Below are 18282 nucleotides of genomic sequence, written 5' to 3'. Positions count from 1 at the left end.
TGTCTGGGTACTCAACCTGAGGTCTGATTTACTGAAGTGGTAATCACTCCCAGCTGTAGCTGACGTTAATGAGAGCTTTGGGTTGAACACAGGAAGTGCTATATGATGCTAAGTATTCTGAAGAATCAATTCCTAGGTATCTTATATTGGGCATACAAAATCAGTGGCAACTTCTGATTTTAATTTCTCTACACTTCAGTTTCCCAACAGTAGAATGGGTTGAAAAATACTTCCTCTCACAGTGGAGCTATGAATATGAAATCACTAGTGTTTGTGAATAGTAACAGAGAGGTAGCCATGTTAGTCTGTACTCCAGCAAAATAAAACAGCAGGAAGGTAGCACTTTAAACACTGACAAAATGATTTATTCGGTGATGAGCTCTCGTGGGACAGACCCACTTCTTCAGGTCAATCTCATTTCCAATATAGACTGGCATTTATAAGAACAGAGGACTCCCCAAAATTTTTTGCAATAAAAACTGTTAAATCAAGTACACGAGACTAAAGTAGGTGAAAGCAGGATGGGGGATGTTATGTCCTGCCTGAGATAATTATGAGCATCAAAGGAAGGGAAGCAGTCCTTGTAATGCGTGAGGTAACTGGTGTCTCTGTTCATACCGGCTACGTCTACATGTGAAGCCTACATCGAAATAGCTTATTTCGATGTAGCAACATCGAAATAGCTTATTTCGATGAGTAACGTCTACACGTCCTCCAGAGCTGGCAACGTCGATGTTCAACTTCGACGTTGCGCGGCACCACATCGAAATAGGCGCTGCGAGGGAACGTCTACATGCCAAAGTAGCACAAATCGAAATAAGGGTGCCAGGCACAGCTGCAGACAGGGTCACAGGGCAGACTCAACAGCAAGCCGCTCCCTTAAAGGGCCCCTCCCAGACACAGTTGCACTAAACAACACAAGATACACAGAGCTGACAACTGGTTGCAGACCCTGTGCCTGCAGCATGGATCCCCAGCTGCCGCAGCAGCAGCCAGAAGCCCTGGGCTAAGGGCTGCTGCTCACGGTGACCATAGAGCCCCGCAGGGGCTGGAGAGAGAGCGTCTCTCAACCCCTCAGCTGATGGTCGCCATGGCGGACCCCGCTATTTCGAAGTTGCGGGACACGCAACGACTACACGGTCCCTACTTCGACGTTGAACGTCGAAGTAGGGCGCTATTCCTATCCCCTCATGGGGTTAGCGACTTTGACGTCTCGCCGCCTAACGTCGAAGTTAACTTCGAAATAGCGCCCGGCGCGTGTAGCCGTGACGGGCGCTATTTAGAAGTTAGTGCCGCTACTTCGAAGTAGCGTGCACGTGTAGACACGGCTACCATGTGTTAATGTGTTGAATTTTAATATGAATTCTAATTCACAACTTTCTCACTGTAATCTGTTTTTAAATTCTTTTTGTTCCAGGACACAAATTCTCAGCTCTTTCACAGAATGGCCCACTCCACTGAAGTGTTCACTGACTGGCTTCCGTGTTTTGATATTCCTGATGTGTGCTCCATGTCCATTTATTCTTTGGTGAAGGTTTTGCCCAGTCTGTCCAATTTACATAGTGACAGGCCATTGTTGGTCATAACATCCCCCATCCCTCTGCCACCTACTTCAGTCCTACATACTTGATTTGTCAGTTTTTGATATTTTTTTTGGTCCTCTGTACTTATAAATGTCAGTCTGTATTAGAAATGAGATCGATCTGATGAAGTGGGTCTGTCCCATGAAAGCTCTTAATTGAATAAATCATTTTATTAGTCTTTAAAGTGCTACATTTCTGCTGTTTTGTTTTGTTAGCGTTTGTGAAGACACTCAGACACTATACAGAGGAGTGGTATAGAGAAAGCCCATGAGGAAATGTCTTCAGAATGAATTTTGAATGGTGTGGAGTGAATAAAATCTGGGACCACATATTGAACACTGAGGATAAAAAAAACAAAAAACAAAATATTGAATATCTGCTTTTTAAGCACTACTAATTGTGCACAGAATAAGGCATGGATCCTGTGGGAAAAAGCACGAGGTCATGTAATTAAAGACTGTATCATAATGCATACACACAAGGGGAACAAATTAAGGTGTCTTAGGTGAACTTCATTCTGGCATTTCATAATTTTTAAGTACTTGACCTGGCAAACTTAATAATGTTCTTTGGATGTTGTTTTTGAGACACAGTATACTATACATACACAACTGACTAGCCAGCACTGAAATACAACTAGACCTAGCATGAAATGCAGCATCTGTTTAATGGGGTCCATAAACAACATTTTAGAATGGGAAGTGAGGAATGCATCATCTAAACAGAAGTGCTGGGGCAATTTGAGGCAGTAGAGGTAACTACAGAAATTGGAATTCAACCAGAACGTTCAGGTTAGCCATACTTACAAAGGTTACTGTGTTATCTGTAATGACTTGCTGTAATGCAACTCACCCAGTATCAAAGAATACAAACAAAAATTCACAATGGATCTTAATTATTCAAGATTTAAAGTTCCATTTGAGAAATAATTTTTGTACTTTGGATAATTGCAATTGGTCAGCATTTTCTGGACAGGGCAGCCTGTGCAGACTGGTCTGAACCTGAGTCTGGTTCCATAAGCAGCCATTGACTGCCTTGAGCCATCATTAATCCAAACAAGAGCCTGGCCATTCATAATGTGCTGAGCAGAGCAACAGAGCTACAATCTGGGATAGTGCATTGGCAGATAGCTGCACCCATATAGAGCCCAACTTCGGTGGCAATCAACAGAGGTACAGCAACTGGCCCAGGCATGTCAATTGCAGGACTGAGGCTTAACTTCACTATTAAACTGGAAAAATGAAGGAGATGAGTGTCCTTCATTAACTTCAGTGCTGTGCATCCATTTCTGCCCTAAGTGCTCTGGCAGCTCCAAAAGCAAATGTAAAACAAATCACAGATGAAATAAAAAGTGAACTATAAAGCCACATTACTGACTTTTTAAAGGGATACTGCCGGGTACAGTACTTTTGGCTCAAATTTAAAGTGTGTTTTTAAAAAAATTTTTTACCATGCAATATGAATAGAAACATCTTAATTTTTTTTAATTAAATCAATTGCTATCTTTTAATGTAAACATTCCACTGGAGTGCTGGAAACCCAGACACAACAGAACTGTGCCAGTGAATGAGCAGTACATAAAGTAAAACTGACTGTACATAGGAAATGACAATCCTCAATCTCATGGGACTGTCCAGACCGGCCAAGCGAGAGAAATGCAATAAGGCAATGACCAAAAATTAGCTTTTTAGAATCATAATTAGCGATTATTTGCAGCACTATGAAATATTTCATTTTCAAGTGACAGTGTCCCTTTAAATAAAGGCCTCTACTATTTATTTATAGCCACCATTAGTGATTTTGATGGGACAGCTGTCTCCAAAGAGGCATTGGTTAGGATCAGAAGGAGAGGGAGGTATCATGGAGATAGCATTAGCCAGGGATAAGGATCTATTAAGTATAACTCAGCATCAACCCTTTTACAGCTCCTATTGTATATGCACATAAGGGGACAGAGCACAACTGCTGGGCATGTCTGGGAAAAGCCTTCTTTCTGAACACTTCCTGACAAAGTTTCAGTGCAAGACAAGCTCCAGAGAGATTGCTACAGTAAATGAAGCACAGACCTGCACAGAAGGACTGTCACATGAAAATTACCATAGACCATTTGGTTTGTAAGCTGAGGCCAGTAAAACAAAACAAAAACCTGGTATTCCAGTCATTTAAATGTAGTTGAGGGTAGGTATTTTTATTTTGTTTTGTTTTTGTCCAAAAAGATAGTGTGTCAGAGTGGACTGGAACTATTCCCATCAGCCCGACAGATAGATTATTGTATGGCACATTGATGGCCTTGTTGGAAGTCTTGAGAAAAGGCAGAGGGAGAAAGTGACAGTTAAAAAAAAAAAAAAAAAAAAAAAAGTAAACTGCTCCTAGGATGCTTGATCCAAAACCCCTTGTTGTCAGTGGAAAGACTGCCACAAACGGCAATGGGCTCTGGATCAGGATCAGTCTGCGCATGAAAATTCTCTCCTTTCCAGTCTGGGGAGCTGGCCCTGATTCTCTCTGTATCCATAAGCATACGCTTTGGGCTTACCGCCTTTACAGTCTGAATAAGAAGAGACCAGGTGAGCCAGCACTTAACATCTGTTGGCTCTTCTTATGGAATGACAGTTGCTCAGGCTAGCTCTTCTAAATGTAGACTTAGTGACTACACAAGGAAACCACAGCAGTGGAGGCTAAAATAAAGAAAGGGATTTTAATTTTCAAGGCTGGCAAACTACAGACAAGGAGAATTTATAATCCTAAACTAAAGCCACCTATTAAAAGAGGCAGGCAGTGACATCCCTCTAAGAAAGAAACCTTGCAGTGGAAGAGGGACGATTCTAATCCCTACATCAGATAAAAACAGAATAAATCAAAACTCTGATGTGTGTGTTTTAGGGGTCTTAACGACATAAAAGAGAATTAATATAATAGGAAGCTTCCATATTGACAGTATGACGATGGAGAGCATGACTTGGGAATAAGAGATTTAGATTCTGACAGGAGATTCTCTCCTAACCTTCAGTACAACAAAATAAGACAGCAGAAGTATCCCTTATCCACCAGTAGGTGTTTCCAATGTCTCTACTGGGAGCATTTTGCTCTCTTTAAGACATCACAACAGTCTAGTTTCTTTGAAATAAGAAAGAGAAACCTCTGGAGCAGCCTTCTGAGAGCACTGGGCTGTTTTCTTTCCTTGGGAGAACTACTATAGTTTCTTGTTTCTTGCTCTGATTCCCATTCTTTTTCATTCACTTTATGCTGATGTCTTTATCCTAGTAGAACACGCAGGGAGAGAATGTTTCTGGAAAGCCAGACAACAAAATGGGCTTCGTTACTAACAGGGAAGGGAGCTTAAATTTAAGGGTAAAAATTTAAATTTAGAAACAGAATTCAGCTGGGTACAACCTCAGAAGAGGAGGATTTAACTATTGTGGGAGAAACCCTTCACAAATGGTTTGTAGATTGCAACAGGGCCTCCTCTCTTTGAGCTGGAAAAGGGGTTCTGCTATAGCCAATCCATTATGTGCCAGGTTTGCTTCTTCTTGTTGTTTGTGAAACAAGGATGGGAGAAGGAGGTGAAGGGAAGTTTGGGAGGGGTGTCAGCAGGGTTAGTCTCCGAAAGAGGTTCTGCTATACATACCACCCAGGTGCAAGTCGATGAGGTCACTGTAATAAGACTCTCCCCAATAGTCTACAACAAGGAATTGGTGAAGAGAGAGTTATTGGATCAGATATCTACCCCTAGCCCCACCAAATCAAAGCAATATTTATGAGAGAGAAAGACAGACACGCACACACAAGAGAGAGACAGAAGGTGAGAGAAAGAGACAAAGTAACAACAAGAAATCATGCAGCTATATAACCATATAGACACACGTATACATGTACTGAGGAGATGGGGAGACAGAAGAATAATTCCCAGCAGGCAGGCAGGCAGGCGGGCAGGCATTGGCTCCCAGAGGGAGAGGGCATGAGGGCTGTACAGAGACTTTTCACCTTGTTCAGGTTGTACTAGTACCTGACCCCAACCCACCTCCAGTTCTTGATAAGAAAGGCAGAGTTATGCTTGTTGCTTCCATGCTGAAAAACGTGTCATAAGAAAGCTTCACAGTTTTTCAGGGAAGCTGCAGAAGAGGTATAAGGATTGACTTCATGGGGGTGAGGGTGAGACAAGACTGCGTGTACAGCACATGATTGGAAGGCTCAGTGTGATGGCATAACCAAAGAGTTGACTTGCTGCCGGACCACTGCTCCAAATGGCTCTGATGCTGGATGCTCCGAGGGAGTGGACCAGCACTGCAGCCTGGGCATCACTGTGGGCTGACTGCCCTGCTCCTGGCCCTTCCATCCGAGGCCCCACCCCTACTAGGGACACGGAGTCACCCCCCACCGTGCCCCAAGGCCTGGGTGTTGGCCCACTGAGTGCCTGAGTGTGTACACTAGATGACAATGTGAAGCGTGTGCTGGAGAGGGAGAACGTTAGTATGGGTATGAGGTCGGTGCTGGGGAAGAAAAGAGCATGTACCTTTGTGCGTACCGGTATGGTGTGTGATGATGGACACAGTGTGTATTTGCATACCATCTAGAGAACAGTTAGCCAGCCAGTCTTGTACTATACTAAAGTTCTTTGGGCAAGAGGCACTTAGGAGCAGTTCCTTCTGTTTGGCTGACAACACTTATTTTCCAAAGCACATGGTTTAGTTCATGAAGACCAGAGACTCTTACTAAACCTTCAGTGATCTGAGAGGTGCAGACATATTTCCTTAACTTTTAAACATGGCTGCCCCGGTTCTCTTTAAAGTGTGAGAAACAACATTCAAGATGACAGAAACCTTATTATTCACTTAGTTTAATCATTAGTTAACAGAATGGAAAATAAGAACTAGCAAACAGAGTCAAAAATGTGTCCCACCAGACCAATGCTTACCCTGCTCTCTTTTTTTAAACAAAGGTTTGCTAAACTAATATCAATCCCACACAGCACTCCATTTGCCATTGGACATTTGAGGTAGGTAAATAATTAAACCTTCAAAACTAACCCACTACATGTGAGACAAAGAGGCACGGATGCAAAAAACTATTTCAAAAGACTGAGCTCCTGAACACACCAAAATTTTCACCTGAGATGGAGACCAGACTTCAGAATGTCCAAAGATGTCTTTTCTACACCTTGAATTTAGTCTGGGCAACCACCAATGGGAGAGATTGTCAATGAAAGATGGAGAGACTAATAAGGACACTAAGTCATGGGGAAGGAATGGTTATGGACTGTAAACAAAGAATTAAAAAAATTAGTGCGGGAATAAATGTTAACTCTCAACATAGTAGGAAATTAAGAGTAACAGTCTTCAAGTTCTGTCCTAGAACTGGGGGAATTTATTTATTAGTGATTTGGAAAAGGAGGTGAATAGTGAGGTGAAAACATTTGCAGCTAAAATTATTTAGGTTTTAGTCAAAACTAAAGTAGACCAAGGAACTTCAAAGTTAGATGATTGGATAACAGTATGATACAGGAAATTCAATGTTGACAACCATCAGATAATGATAGCTGGAAGAAATTATATAAAAATGCATACACATTGCTGGGTTCCAAATTAACTGTAACCTCTCTGGTAGAGAGCTGGTCATTGCTGTAACAGTTCAATGAAGACATCCACTCATAGCCAGTTAATAAAGCAAATAATGTATATAGGCTGGATGGAAAACAGAAGCAAAACTACTCTAATGCCATGATATAAACAAAATCATAAATCCTCACCTACAACTTTCTTTATAGTTCTTCTCACACCAAGTCAAAAAGATATTGTGGAAACATAATGGGTCCAGAACTGGGTGATGAGACTGATTAAAAGGCAGGGACAGACTCCCATAGGAGGAGAGATTTAAAATGTTTTAGTTTAGAGGATAAATGAATACAAGGCCACCTGACAGAGGCAATGTGTGGTGTTGGACAATCAAGTGTTCTTGTCTATTTTTTTCCATAACACAAGGATAAGAAGAGGCGGTTAAAGAAAATTTGAAATACAGCAAATTTAAAACTGATCAAGGGAATATATTTACACAATACATAATCAGATGGTGGAACTCATCACCACAAACTATATAAATGCCCCAAACCTAGCTGATTAACAAGGGAAACTCGAGGAATAATGGAAACTCTATATGTCTAATATGGTCATCAAGAAGTGGCTAATCATTTTATCCACTTTACTTGCATCTTCCCCACTTCCATTTGTTCAGTAAACTGTTCCTTCCTTATGTCTGTGCAGCAACTTGAATACTGTAGGAGCTACTAGAAATTCTTCTTCTTCTTCTATTAACCTTTATGTTTTATGTAAAAAAAAATCAACAAATAATCGACATTAGGAAACATTTCTTCTATGGACAGATGATTATTGTTAGAGTGTCTAACACCTTTCACTGAAGCAGCTGGTAGCAGCAACCCTTCAAGAAAAGATGCTAGACTAGATGGACTATTAGTTTGACTCTGTATAGTAATTCCTATGAACCTCAGCCCTCTGTGCTGGCCAGGCATGTAAAAAAAGATATATTTCTCTCACGTTAAGCATGGCCAAGGCATTCCTTCCCACTGTATATACCTGTCAAACAGGGACAGACTACCTTCAGATATCATACCAGCACTGTACACATTCATCTCTCTTTTTGACCTCCTTTGCTTCTAGGATTTCACTAAGGGGCAACATTAGACACAGCTGACCAAGGAGCAGAATAGAGAGGCATAAAGTACAGTGGAATTTGCAGTTATTTCATACAAAGCTGTCACTAATGAGTCACCATCTGAGGCAACGTAGAAGTATATTTCAGGGAACAGGGTAGAAGGAGATGTATGTAGATTTCCTGGATGGAGACAAAAGTTGAGAACAATCCTGAGGGCAAGGTAAAGTAAGGATTTTAAAAGCAGAGGAAATACAGTGCCTCCAGTGTGAAGAAGTAAAATGTAAAATGCCCACACTGAGGTAACTAAGGAAGCGAGGGAGTGTTTCTCGTTCTAGCCTGTCTTTGAGCCAGTGCATGTTTGAGCAAGACATTTTTGGAATAAAGTGTTCCCTGTTTTTCCTCTGCAAGGCTTGGAAGAGTTCAGGCTGCAGAGTCACTTATGATGGGTTGCAGTTTCTGTAAACATCACTTGTACGCTCTGGTGGCAATGTGGTAGAGACAGACTCAGAGCAACTCCAAGAGATTTGCTGGAGCAGGAGATTCTTGCTGTCGCACCAAGAGTGATGAATGTTATGATATGCCTGCTTTGAAAAAAAAATGGCCCCAAAAACACCAGCCCATGCAGGACTGGCATTAGGTTTCTGCCACCAGGCTCAATGATAAGTAAAACATGCAAGGCCCTAATTCAGCTCTCTCCTCCTTTACCCCTAACTGGATACTCACAACACCATCATGGCTTGCCTGCCTAGGACGTTCCCTAGACTGGGGAGAAAGACATGTTTCCATTTGTAATCCCTGCATGGATGTCCCCAGCAAGTAAATGAGGAAGAAGGGGTTCAGGGTGACGGGGGAACAAACTAAAAACATAAAACCAAAGATGACAGACGTATTAATTGCGCAGTTGCTAGAAGGCCTGGTGCCTGCAACTGTGGCCACATACAAATGCATAGGTAGCACAGAGAGGTGCCCCCCCAGATGTGTTATTGCATCAGATTATTCTATGAACCCCCGTATCATAGAAATCAAGCAGAACAAAAGCCCACTGAGGTGGTCAAGCCTGTGCTCCAGTGCTGACCATGCGATCACAGTACAACTCTTTGTTTTGATAAGACAGTGCTAATAATCCTGCCTGTGCAGGTACTTTCTTCCGCAGTGGGTAGGTAAGGATCACTTCCAAGATTATCTGGGTATCCCTCAATTTCCCAGCTATTGCAGCGGCCTTGAGCAATAGGTGCATCTTGTTCCCACCTATTCCCTCTCTCACTGCATAGCAATTTAGAATCCTGAAGATAGCTATCAGTTACTTGGTCTAATGCTGGCTGCTGGGTTTAGTGTGTGTGTGCTGGGTGGTGTTGGTGTTCTGTGATATCCTGGAGCTCAGACGATCTCATGATCCCTTTTGATTTGAATTCTAGGACTCGATTTCAGAAAGCCAAACTGAGGGTTAAAACAACAAAGTGAGATGGCTGAACAGTAACCAATGGAAACCACACCAGACCCTCCTTCCAATGAACCTTCATCATCCAGTCCACTGAAGTGCTTACTGAACCAGTGGCTGCTCTTCCATCCGAGCACCACATTGTACCATCTTTCAAAGAGCTACCCCACTACTACCATTCAGAATGACTTCTGAAGTATGGTGCATGCATCTGGATCTGCTAGGCACACATGCCTTGCATTTGTCCCTAGGGCATTGGCTTCTGGCCCAAGAATTTTATCATTTGGGATGGTGTTTTCATTATGATACCATGTGGGACAGGTAGGAGGGATAGAAAACTGCCAATTGGAACAAGTGCTTTTCTGTCAGGATCGTTTTCCAGCCTTATTCAGCACTCTTTGGCTGTGTCTACACTACACAAGTAACTTCAAAGTTGAGTGTCTACACACATCCTACTTCAAAGTTAAACTTCAAAGTAGGGCACTACTCCATTCCTGGGAATGGAGTAAGGACTTTGAAGTTGGGCTCCCTAATAACTTCAAAGTAAGGGAAAATGAATGTAGACTCTCTGCTGTCTACGTTGAAGTTAACTTCAAAGTTAGTTCCTAGTGTAGACACAGCCATTGCCTTTAGCTACAAAAGGGATGTAGCACATTCCATTAACAGTAGGACACAGTCAAAACTTCGGTACATGCATTTCTGCTCCACACAACTCAGGTGAGAGGTTATTGGTATCTGGGTTGTGCAGTGAGAAGGTACTTGCTGAGAAAGTTCTGTGATGGTCCCTTATGTGGACACTAACTTTGATGATCAAATACAATGAAGGAAAACCATACATCATTTCACAACTAGTTTCTTATCCTGCCAGCTGGGTTCTTCTTGCTCAGTAATCTGTGAATCCCATGTGGAAAAGCCTCGTGCAATGTCTTCACAATGGTCAATTTCACTATAATTACTTTTGTTCTACCACCAGATAATAGCAAAAACACCTAGCTCTTATGCAACAGCTTTTAATAAATAGTGGGTAGGCATCTCCTGAGCCTTGAGCAAAGAGAGCTGTATTGGGGACTTCTGTCAGGAGAAAAAAACAGAGTTAGAATAACCTCAGGGATAACAGGGCCTCAAAATTTTGCTGTGAAAAGGGAAATGAATTCATTATCTGAGTACAGGTTGAGCCTCTCTAATCCAGAACTCTCTCATCCTGCAACATCCGTAATTCGGCATAATTTGAGTTAGCTGAATGACCATTTACCATGGGTGTGGTGAAGTTTCCCATAAACTTTGTTTACAGCCACCACTCCTGGCTCTCAATGTTCTGTGCTGTTATTTAGCTCCATTATCCCTAAATGTCTCCTAAGAGCCCAGTAAGCAGTGGGACTGTTGGTAATCTGCTAGACAATATGGACCTCCTTTGGTCTGGCAAATTCTCTCATTTGGAACCCGTCAGGTCACCAGGGTGCTGGATTAGAGAGGTTCATCCTGTATTCTATTTTAAATTCAGAAGTGATTCCCTCATCCTAAACTCCAAATTGTTACAATCTATTGCCTGGGCATTTAGTCAGCAAATATTAAAAACAAACTGAACATTGTAAGGTACCTGCTTCTCCTCTGAGGGCCTTTTCCACTGCAACCCCCCTCTCCTCTAGCTGCCTCTGCTTCTCTTCAACCTGCTCCAGTTGCCGTTGAATGATCTGTTTAGGAAGGGGAGAGAGGAACACCATCATCAGGAACTGTTCTCCTGTTCTCCAGGTGATCCACCCCACAGCGACAGCTCCCCTTTTTCCAAAGAATTCCTAAAATGCTGCACTTCATTCAGTGATTCCAAGGCAGGTGTCTGTCCAGAAGAGAGGTATATTCTTTGCCTTAGTTTTGCAAGCAATCCCATGATGTTCTATCTCCTGCCTAAGGCTATGTCTACACTATCCTGGAAGATTGACCCACCCAGGGTCAATCTTCTGGGGTTCAATTTCACACATCTAATACAGATGCAGGGTGGATATGGGGTGTCTGGGGTAGAGGTAGTACCTTTGACTCTCTGGCAGCTGCGCCTTTTCAGGTGGACGGAAGCACTGGTCCTCACCCACCACTCAACTCTCACGGTTGGCTCCTAACAGCTGTTGTGCATTACAGCGACGCCATCCCCCGGGCAACTGCGTCAGCTCGCAGGTGAAACACAGTGAGGGGGGTCTGGTCTGTCTCACATACCGACCTTATGAAGGGACTTGTCCCTTCGCCCTTCTCATGCACAGTCTCAATGGTGGACCAGGCGATGTGGTGCTGCAAATCAACAGCTCCTGTGAAGGCGGAGAAAGACGCCCCACTGCCTTGTGGGTTATCCTGGGAAGTAAGGATACTAAGGGAGTAAACCCTGACAGAAAATCCAGAGGGGAGTCCTAAGGCGGTTCTGTGTCAACTTCTGGCACTGTCCCGGCAACTCCTGCAGCTGAGCTGGTACCAAACGTAGAGGTTATCCTTTCCTTTGGACTATATCAGTAAAGCTGACGGGGGGGCCTGGTGTCTGGGCAGCCCAGGGTCTCCATAAAAACTGCCCAGGCTCGCGCCTGGAGAGGTACTCCAGCATCGCTTAACAGCATTGAACCAACACGGGAGGCAACAGATACCGCTTATAAGTTCTTGCTCGATTGGCATAGAGAACGAGTGCCAGGGGTTGCTTCCAATGGTGGGAGAGATCACTGCATCACATTAACAAACATGCAGACGGGGGGATCCAGTGGACATAATATACTTAGATTTCCAGAAAGCCTTTGACAAGGTCCCTCACCAAAGGCTCTTATGCAAAATTAGGGGGTCATGGGATAGGAGGAAAGATCCTTTCATGGACTGGAAACTGGTTAAAAGACAGGAAACAAATGGTTGGAATAAATGGTACATTTTCACAATGGAGCGGGGTAACTAGTGGTGTTCCCCAAGGGTCAGTCCTGGGACCAATCCTGTTCAACTTGTTCATCAATGATCTAGAGAAAGGGGTAAGCAGTGAGGTGGCAAAGTTTGCAGATGATACCAAGCTGTTCAGGACAGTCAAAACCAAAGTAGATTGTGAAGAACTTCAAAAAGATCTCAGCAAACTGAGTGACTGGGCAGCAAAATGGCAAATGAAATTTAATGTGGGTAAGTGTAAGGTAATGCACATTGGGAAAAATAACCCCAATTATACATACAATGTGATGGGGGCAAATTTAGATACAACAGATCAGGAAAGGGATCTTGGAATTATAGTGAATAGTTCTCTGAAAACATCCACGCAGTGTGCAGCGGCAGTCAGTAAAGCAAATAGGATGTTAGGAATTATTTAAAAAGGGATAGAAAAGAAGACGAAGAATATCATACTTCCCCTATATAAAACTATGGTATGCCCACATCTTGAGTTCTGCATGCAGATGTGGTCTCCTCACCTCAAAAAAGATATACTGGCATTAGAAAAAGTTCAGAAAAGGGCAACTAAAATGATTAAGGGTTTGGAAAGGGTCCCATATGAGGAGAGGCTAGAGAGACTGGGACTTTTCAGTCTAGAAAAGAGGAGATTGAGGGGCGATATGATAGAGGTATATAAAATCATGAATGGTGCGGAGAAAGTGAATATTGAAAAGTTATTTACTTGTTCCCATAATATAAGAACTAGAGGACACCAAATGAAATTAATGGGTAGTAGGTTCAAAACTAATAAGAGAAAATTTTTCTTCACACACAACCTGTGGAACTCCTTGCCAGAAGAGGCTGTGAAGGCCAGCACTTTAACAGAGTTTAAAATAGAGCTTGATAAATTTTTGGAGGTTAGGTCCATAAATTGCTATTAGCCAAGGGTAAAGTATGGTGCCCCTAGCCTTTAGTCAAAGGCTGGAGACAGATGGCAGGAGACAAATCGTTTGATCACTGTCTTCGTTTCACCTCATCTGGGGCACCTGGCACTGGCCACTGTCGGCAGACAGGATGCTGGGCTGGATGGACCTTTGCTCTGACCCAGTATGGCCGTTCTTATGTTCTTATTGGACAGTCACCTCCTGCCTGAAGCTGGGCAGCCCCCAGCCAGTAGGGTACTGTCTCGCCACAGTTCACTTGCCTCACTGGGTGCATGAGGCTTAAGGTTCCCAAACCTGACAAGTGACTGAAATGAGCACCAGACAAACCAACAAGAAAATTATTAAGAAAAGGAAATCATCAAAGTTTCAAGCTTGCTTGTTGGAATGTATGGACCATGTTGACTGGTTTGACTGAAGATCTTCAGGACATCAGCCACACCCGAAAGACCGCTGTCATCAATGAGGAACTGAAGAGGCTCCAAGCTGACATCGCCACTTTGCAGGAGACGCGACTCGCAGCTTCAGGATCCATAGAGGAAAAGGACTACACCTTTTTCTGGCAGGGCAAAGCCCAAGAGGAACCCAGGGAGCACGGTGTTGGCTCTGCCATCAGAAACACCCTTCTGCAAATGGTGGAACTAGTCACAGGTGGATCAGAAAGACTCCTTCAGGTCAAACTTCAAACCTGAGCCGGTCCCGTCCACCTGATAAGCAGTTATGCGCCAACCCTGAATGCCACACCAGAAGCAAAGGACAAGTTCTATGACAAGCTCAGTGCTGCCATAGTGCAAATACCTACTCGTGACCAATTGCACCTTTTGGGCGACTTCAATGCAAGAGTTGGAGCCAATCGTGACTCATGGCCCTCTTGCCTAGGTCACTTCAGAGTGGGAAAAATGAATGACAATGGACAGCACCTCCTCGAACTTTGCATGTACCACAATCTGTGCATCACAAACACATTTTTCCGAACCAAGCCACAGCACAGAGTGTCATGGAGACACTCACGCTCGAAACACTGGCACCAATTAGACTTGGTCATCACCAGATGCGACAACGTCAAAAACGTCCTCCTGACACGCAGCTACCACAGTGCTGACTGCGATACAGATCATTTGCTAGTCTGCTCCAAGCTCAAGCTGAGACCCAAGAAGCTGCACCATTCTAAACCAACTGCAAGGCCCCGCATTGCTGTGAGAAAGATGGCAAACTCAGAAAAAGCTGAAATGTTCAGAGAGACCCTTGAGGAGAATCTGCGCAGCAGCCCTGGAAGTGCTGATGCAACATCCAGATGGCAGCATCTGAGGGACACAATCTACAATACGGCCTTGTCAGTGTTTGGAAGAAGCGCTGGAAGCACAAACGACTGGTTTGAAGCTAACTCCGATGTGATTATTTCAGTCATCGAAAAGAAGCGCGCTGCACTTCTGCAGTATAAACGCTCACCGAGTCAGAGTACCCAGCAAGCACTCAGAGTAGCCAGAAAAATAGTACAGCAGACAGCCAGGCGCTGTGCCAACAACTACTGGCTTAAGCTCTGCAGCAGTATCCAGACCTGTGCTGACTCTGGTAATCTCAGGGGAATGTATGAGGGCACAAAGAAGGCAATGGGACCCATCCAGAACAAGACGGCACCTCTGAAATCCAAATCTGGTGAAGTCATCGCTGACCAAGCCAAACAGATGGAGCGATGGGTCGAGCACTACTCCGAACTGTACTCATGCGAGAACACTGTGGTTGATACAGTCCTCAATGCCGCCAAACTCCTGTCAGTTATGGACGAGCTGGACCAGGAACCAACTGTGGTCGAACTGAAGAAAGCTATTGACAGCACTGCAGTAGGAAAGGCCCCAGGCCAGGATGGTATACCACCAGAGGTAATCAAGTGTGCCTTAGACACACTCCTGGAACCCCTATATGAGCTGCTGTGCCTGTCCTGGAGAGAAGGTGAGGTTCCACAGGATACGCAGGACGCCAACATTGTAACCTTGTATAAGAACAAAGGAGATAGAAGTGACTGAAACAATTACCATGGAACCTCCCTCCTAAGTATCACTGGTAAATTGTTCGTTCGTGTCATCCTCGGCAGACTCCAGAAGCTCGCTGAGAGGGTGTATCCTGAATCCCAGTGCGGATTCCGCGCCGAGAGAGCTACCATTGACATGATCTTCTCCCTGAAGCAGCTGCAGGAGAAATGCAGGGAGCAGAGGAAGCCACTCTATGTCGCTTTCATCGACCTGACCAAGGCTTTCGACTCAGTCAGTAGGGATGGACTGTTTAAATTGCTCCACAAGACAGGCTGTCCACCATGGCTACTCAAGATGATCCAGTCTTTCCACAAAGACACCAGGGGAACCATCCAATATAATGGCACATCATCGGATGCCTTCAGCATCAGGAGTGGCATCAAACAAGGATGTATCCTTGCTCCAACACTGTTCGGGATCTTCTTCGCACTCCTCCTGAAGCAGCCTTTGGATCCTCAACAGAGGGCATCTTTTTGCACACAAGATCTGATGGGAAACTGTTTAATCTTGCAAGGCTTAAGGCAAAGTCTAAGGTGTGGGAAGTGCTCATTAGAGATATGCTGTTTGCAGATGATGCTGCTGTAGTGACACACACAGAAGGTCAGCTTCAAAAACTGCTGGATCAGTTCTCCAAAGCATACAAGGACTTCGGGTTTACCATCAGTCTAGAGAAGACAAACGTACTTGGTCAGGACGTTGCTGAACCTCCATCAATCAGCACTGACAATTACACGCTAGAGGTTGTCCACGAGTTTACTTACCTCTGGTCCACCATCACTGACACCCTGTCGCTGGAGTCAGAGCTAAACAGGAGGATTGGAAAAGCAGCCACAACTCTGTTCAGACTTAGCAAGAGAGTGTGGAACAACAAGCTATACACTCACACCAAAATGCAAATCTACAGAGCCTGCATCCTCAGCACCCTCATCTACGGCAGCGAGTCTTGGACCTTGTATGTCCGCCAGGAAAAGAGGCTGAATGTCTTTCACTTGTGCTGCCCCAGGCTCATTCTTGGGATATCATGGAAGGACAGAGTGCCCAACAATGCTGTCCTCGAGCAAGCTGGAATTCCAACCATGCATACCCTCCTCAGGCAGCGGTGGCTCTGCTGGCTTGGCCACATCCACAGGATGAATGATGGAAGGATCCCAAAAGATATCCTGTACGGCGAGCTAGCCTCTGGCAAAAGACCTCCTGGACGCCCCCAATTGCGCTACAAAGACGTCTGTAAGAGGGACCTCAAGGAGGTAGACATCGACATAGATAGTTGGGAAGAGCTGGCAGACGACTGCAACAGCTGGAAGCAGGAACTACACAAGGGCCTTCAGAAGGGCGAGATGAAGATCAGACAGCTGGCAGAGGAGAAGTGAGCCCATAGAAAAGACAGCAAGGACCTGCCAGACACCCACTACATATGCAGCAGATGTAGCAAGGACTGTCACTCTCGTGTGGGCCTCCACAGTCACAGCCAACGCTGCAAATGACAATCTTAGATGGAGTTACGAAGAGCACAATCCATAGTCTACGCAGACTGAAGGATGCCTTGGAACTGGAATACGGCTGCATGAAATCGACCTCTTGGGAATCGCAGTTGACCCCTGTATTCCTCGCAGGATGAAAGGAGTAAGGGAGGTCGATGGTAGGAAACTCTCCCATCAACCTTCCCCAGCATCGACAGCCAAGTTAGTTGAGCACAGATACATCAATTTCAGCTCTGCATTTGCCACAGCTAGAATTGCATATCTGTGACTGACTTACTTTGCCTAGTGTAGACATAGCCTGAGACTCCTACCAACTCCCAAGGCAAGAGATGGTGCTGTTTGGCTAGGCAGGCCCCTTTCTCTGTGAGAGAACACACCTGGTCAACAGGTTTCATGCAGGTCCCACCACCATCTGAAAGGACACCCACCACCTATTCCAAAGGCCCTTCTGAGAATAGACCAGTCATCAGGTAACATTCACGGCAGCAAAATCCTACTGTAACATCCATGGCTTATCACTGGCATACCTGCATCACATGCTATTCTGTGAGATCCGTTATTCCATTCAATTAACAATGGTTTCTGCTCAATCATAATAGCTCTGATTAAGCAGGTGTTTCCTTGGCCTGCACTACCATGAAAGCTTTGAGCAATTCCTGGCATGTCTGTGAGGCACCCAATGTGATGAAGCCAGTAGAAACAGCAGAAATCTTGTTGAAAAGCAGGAGAGTAATCTAGGATATACAGGATATACAGTCTCTTCTTGCATACCCTACTGAGTGTCAGGATCACATGGACACATGAACAGCAGAGTGAATTTCCTGCCAGGGCAAGAAGATACCACCAGAGGTATTACCTGGGCTCTGTGTAACCTCTTTAATTCCTCCTGCTTAGCTTGTCGCCGGGCAGCTTTCTGCACTCGCCTGGTCAGTTTGGCGTTCAGCTCCTCCTCCGTGTAGGCTCTCTGCAAAAAGGAAATCCAGAACAAATTTCAAACACCGCGAATAGGAGTGCAGCGGAGGGAAAAGACCCCTCTCTCCATTAACCTCCCAAGTGATGACCCTCATTCCCACAACTTTGTCAAACAGTCTAGCTGTACCATATGCATGGGTGTTTACAGTGCAGCAAGAGACACCATCAGGGTCAATACATCATGAAAGAGTGTGCGACTCAACAGCAAAGCTGTGATTTTATATAGCATCTTAGTCCTGGTTCTAGCTGGTGTGCAGTGTCTTATGATCCAGCCTAAAAACAAAAAATGCACCTATTTAA

The 18282-nt window shown here is 44.4% G+C and overlaps 1 protein-coding gene across 16 annotated transcripts in view; it reads right to left on the bottom strand.

The window, feature by feature from the left end:
• Positions 1 to 18282, bottom strand: part of MICAL3 (microtubule associated monooxygenase, calponin and LIM domain containing 3) — a 267999-nt gene that overhangs the window by 17015 nt on the left and 232702 nt on the right. For 12 of the 16 annotated variants that reach the window (XM_075005486.1, XM_075005543.1, XM_075005525.1 and 9 more), the window contains 3 exons: positions 17867 to 17974; positions 11282 to 11375; positions 5209 to 5259 (listed from right to left, as the gene is read on the bottom strand). In XM_075005486.1, the coding sequence (XP_074861587.1) occupies positions 5209 to 5259; positions 11282 to 11375; positions 17867 to 17974 (253 nt within the window). The remainder of the gene's footprint in view (positions 1 to 5208; positions 5260 to 11281; positions 11376 to 17866; positions 17975 to 18282) is intronic. The other 4 variants (XM_075005506.1, XM_075005534.1, XM_075005571.1 and 1 more) reach the window with 1 other exon arrangement.

Source organism: Carettochelys insculpta, chromosome 1 (assembly GCF_033958435.1).
Source record: "Carettochelys insculpta isolate YL-2023 chromosome 1, ASM3395843v1, whole genome shotgun sequence".
In the NCBI taxonomy this organism is placed as follows: domain Eukaryota; kingdom Metazoa; phylum Chordata; order Testudines; family Carettochelyidae; genus Carettochelys; species Carettochelys insculpta.
The sequence above is the reverse complement of the archived record's forward strand: the minus strand, read 5'-3'. Positions and strand labels throughout refer to the sequence as shown.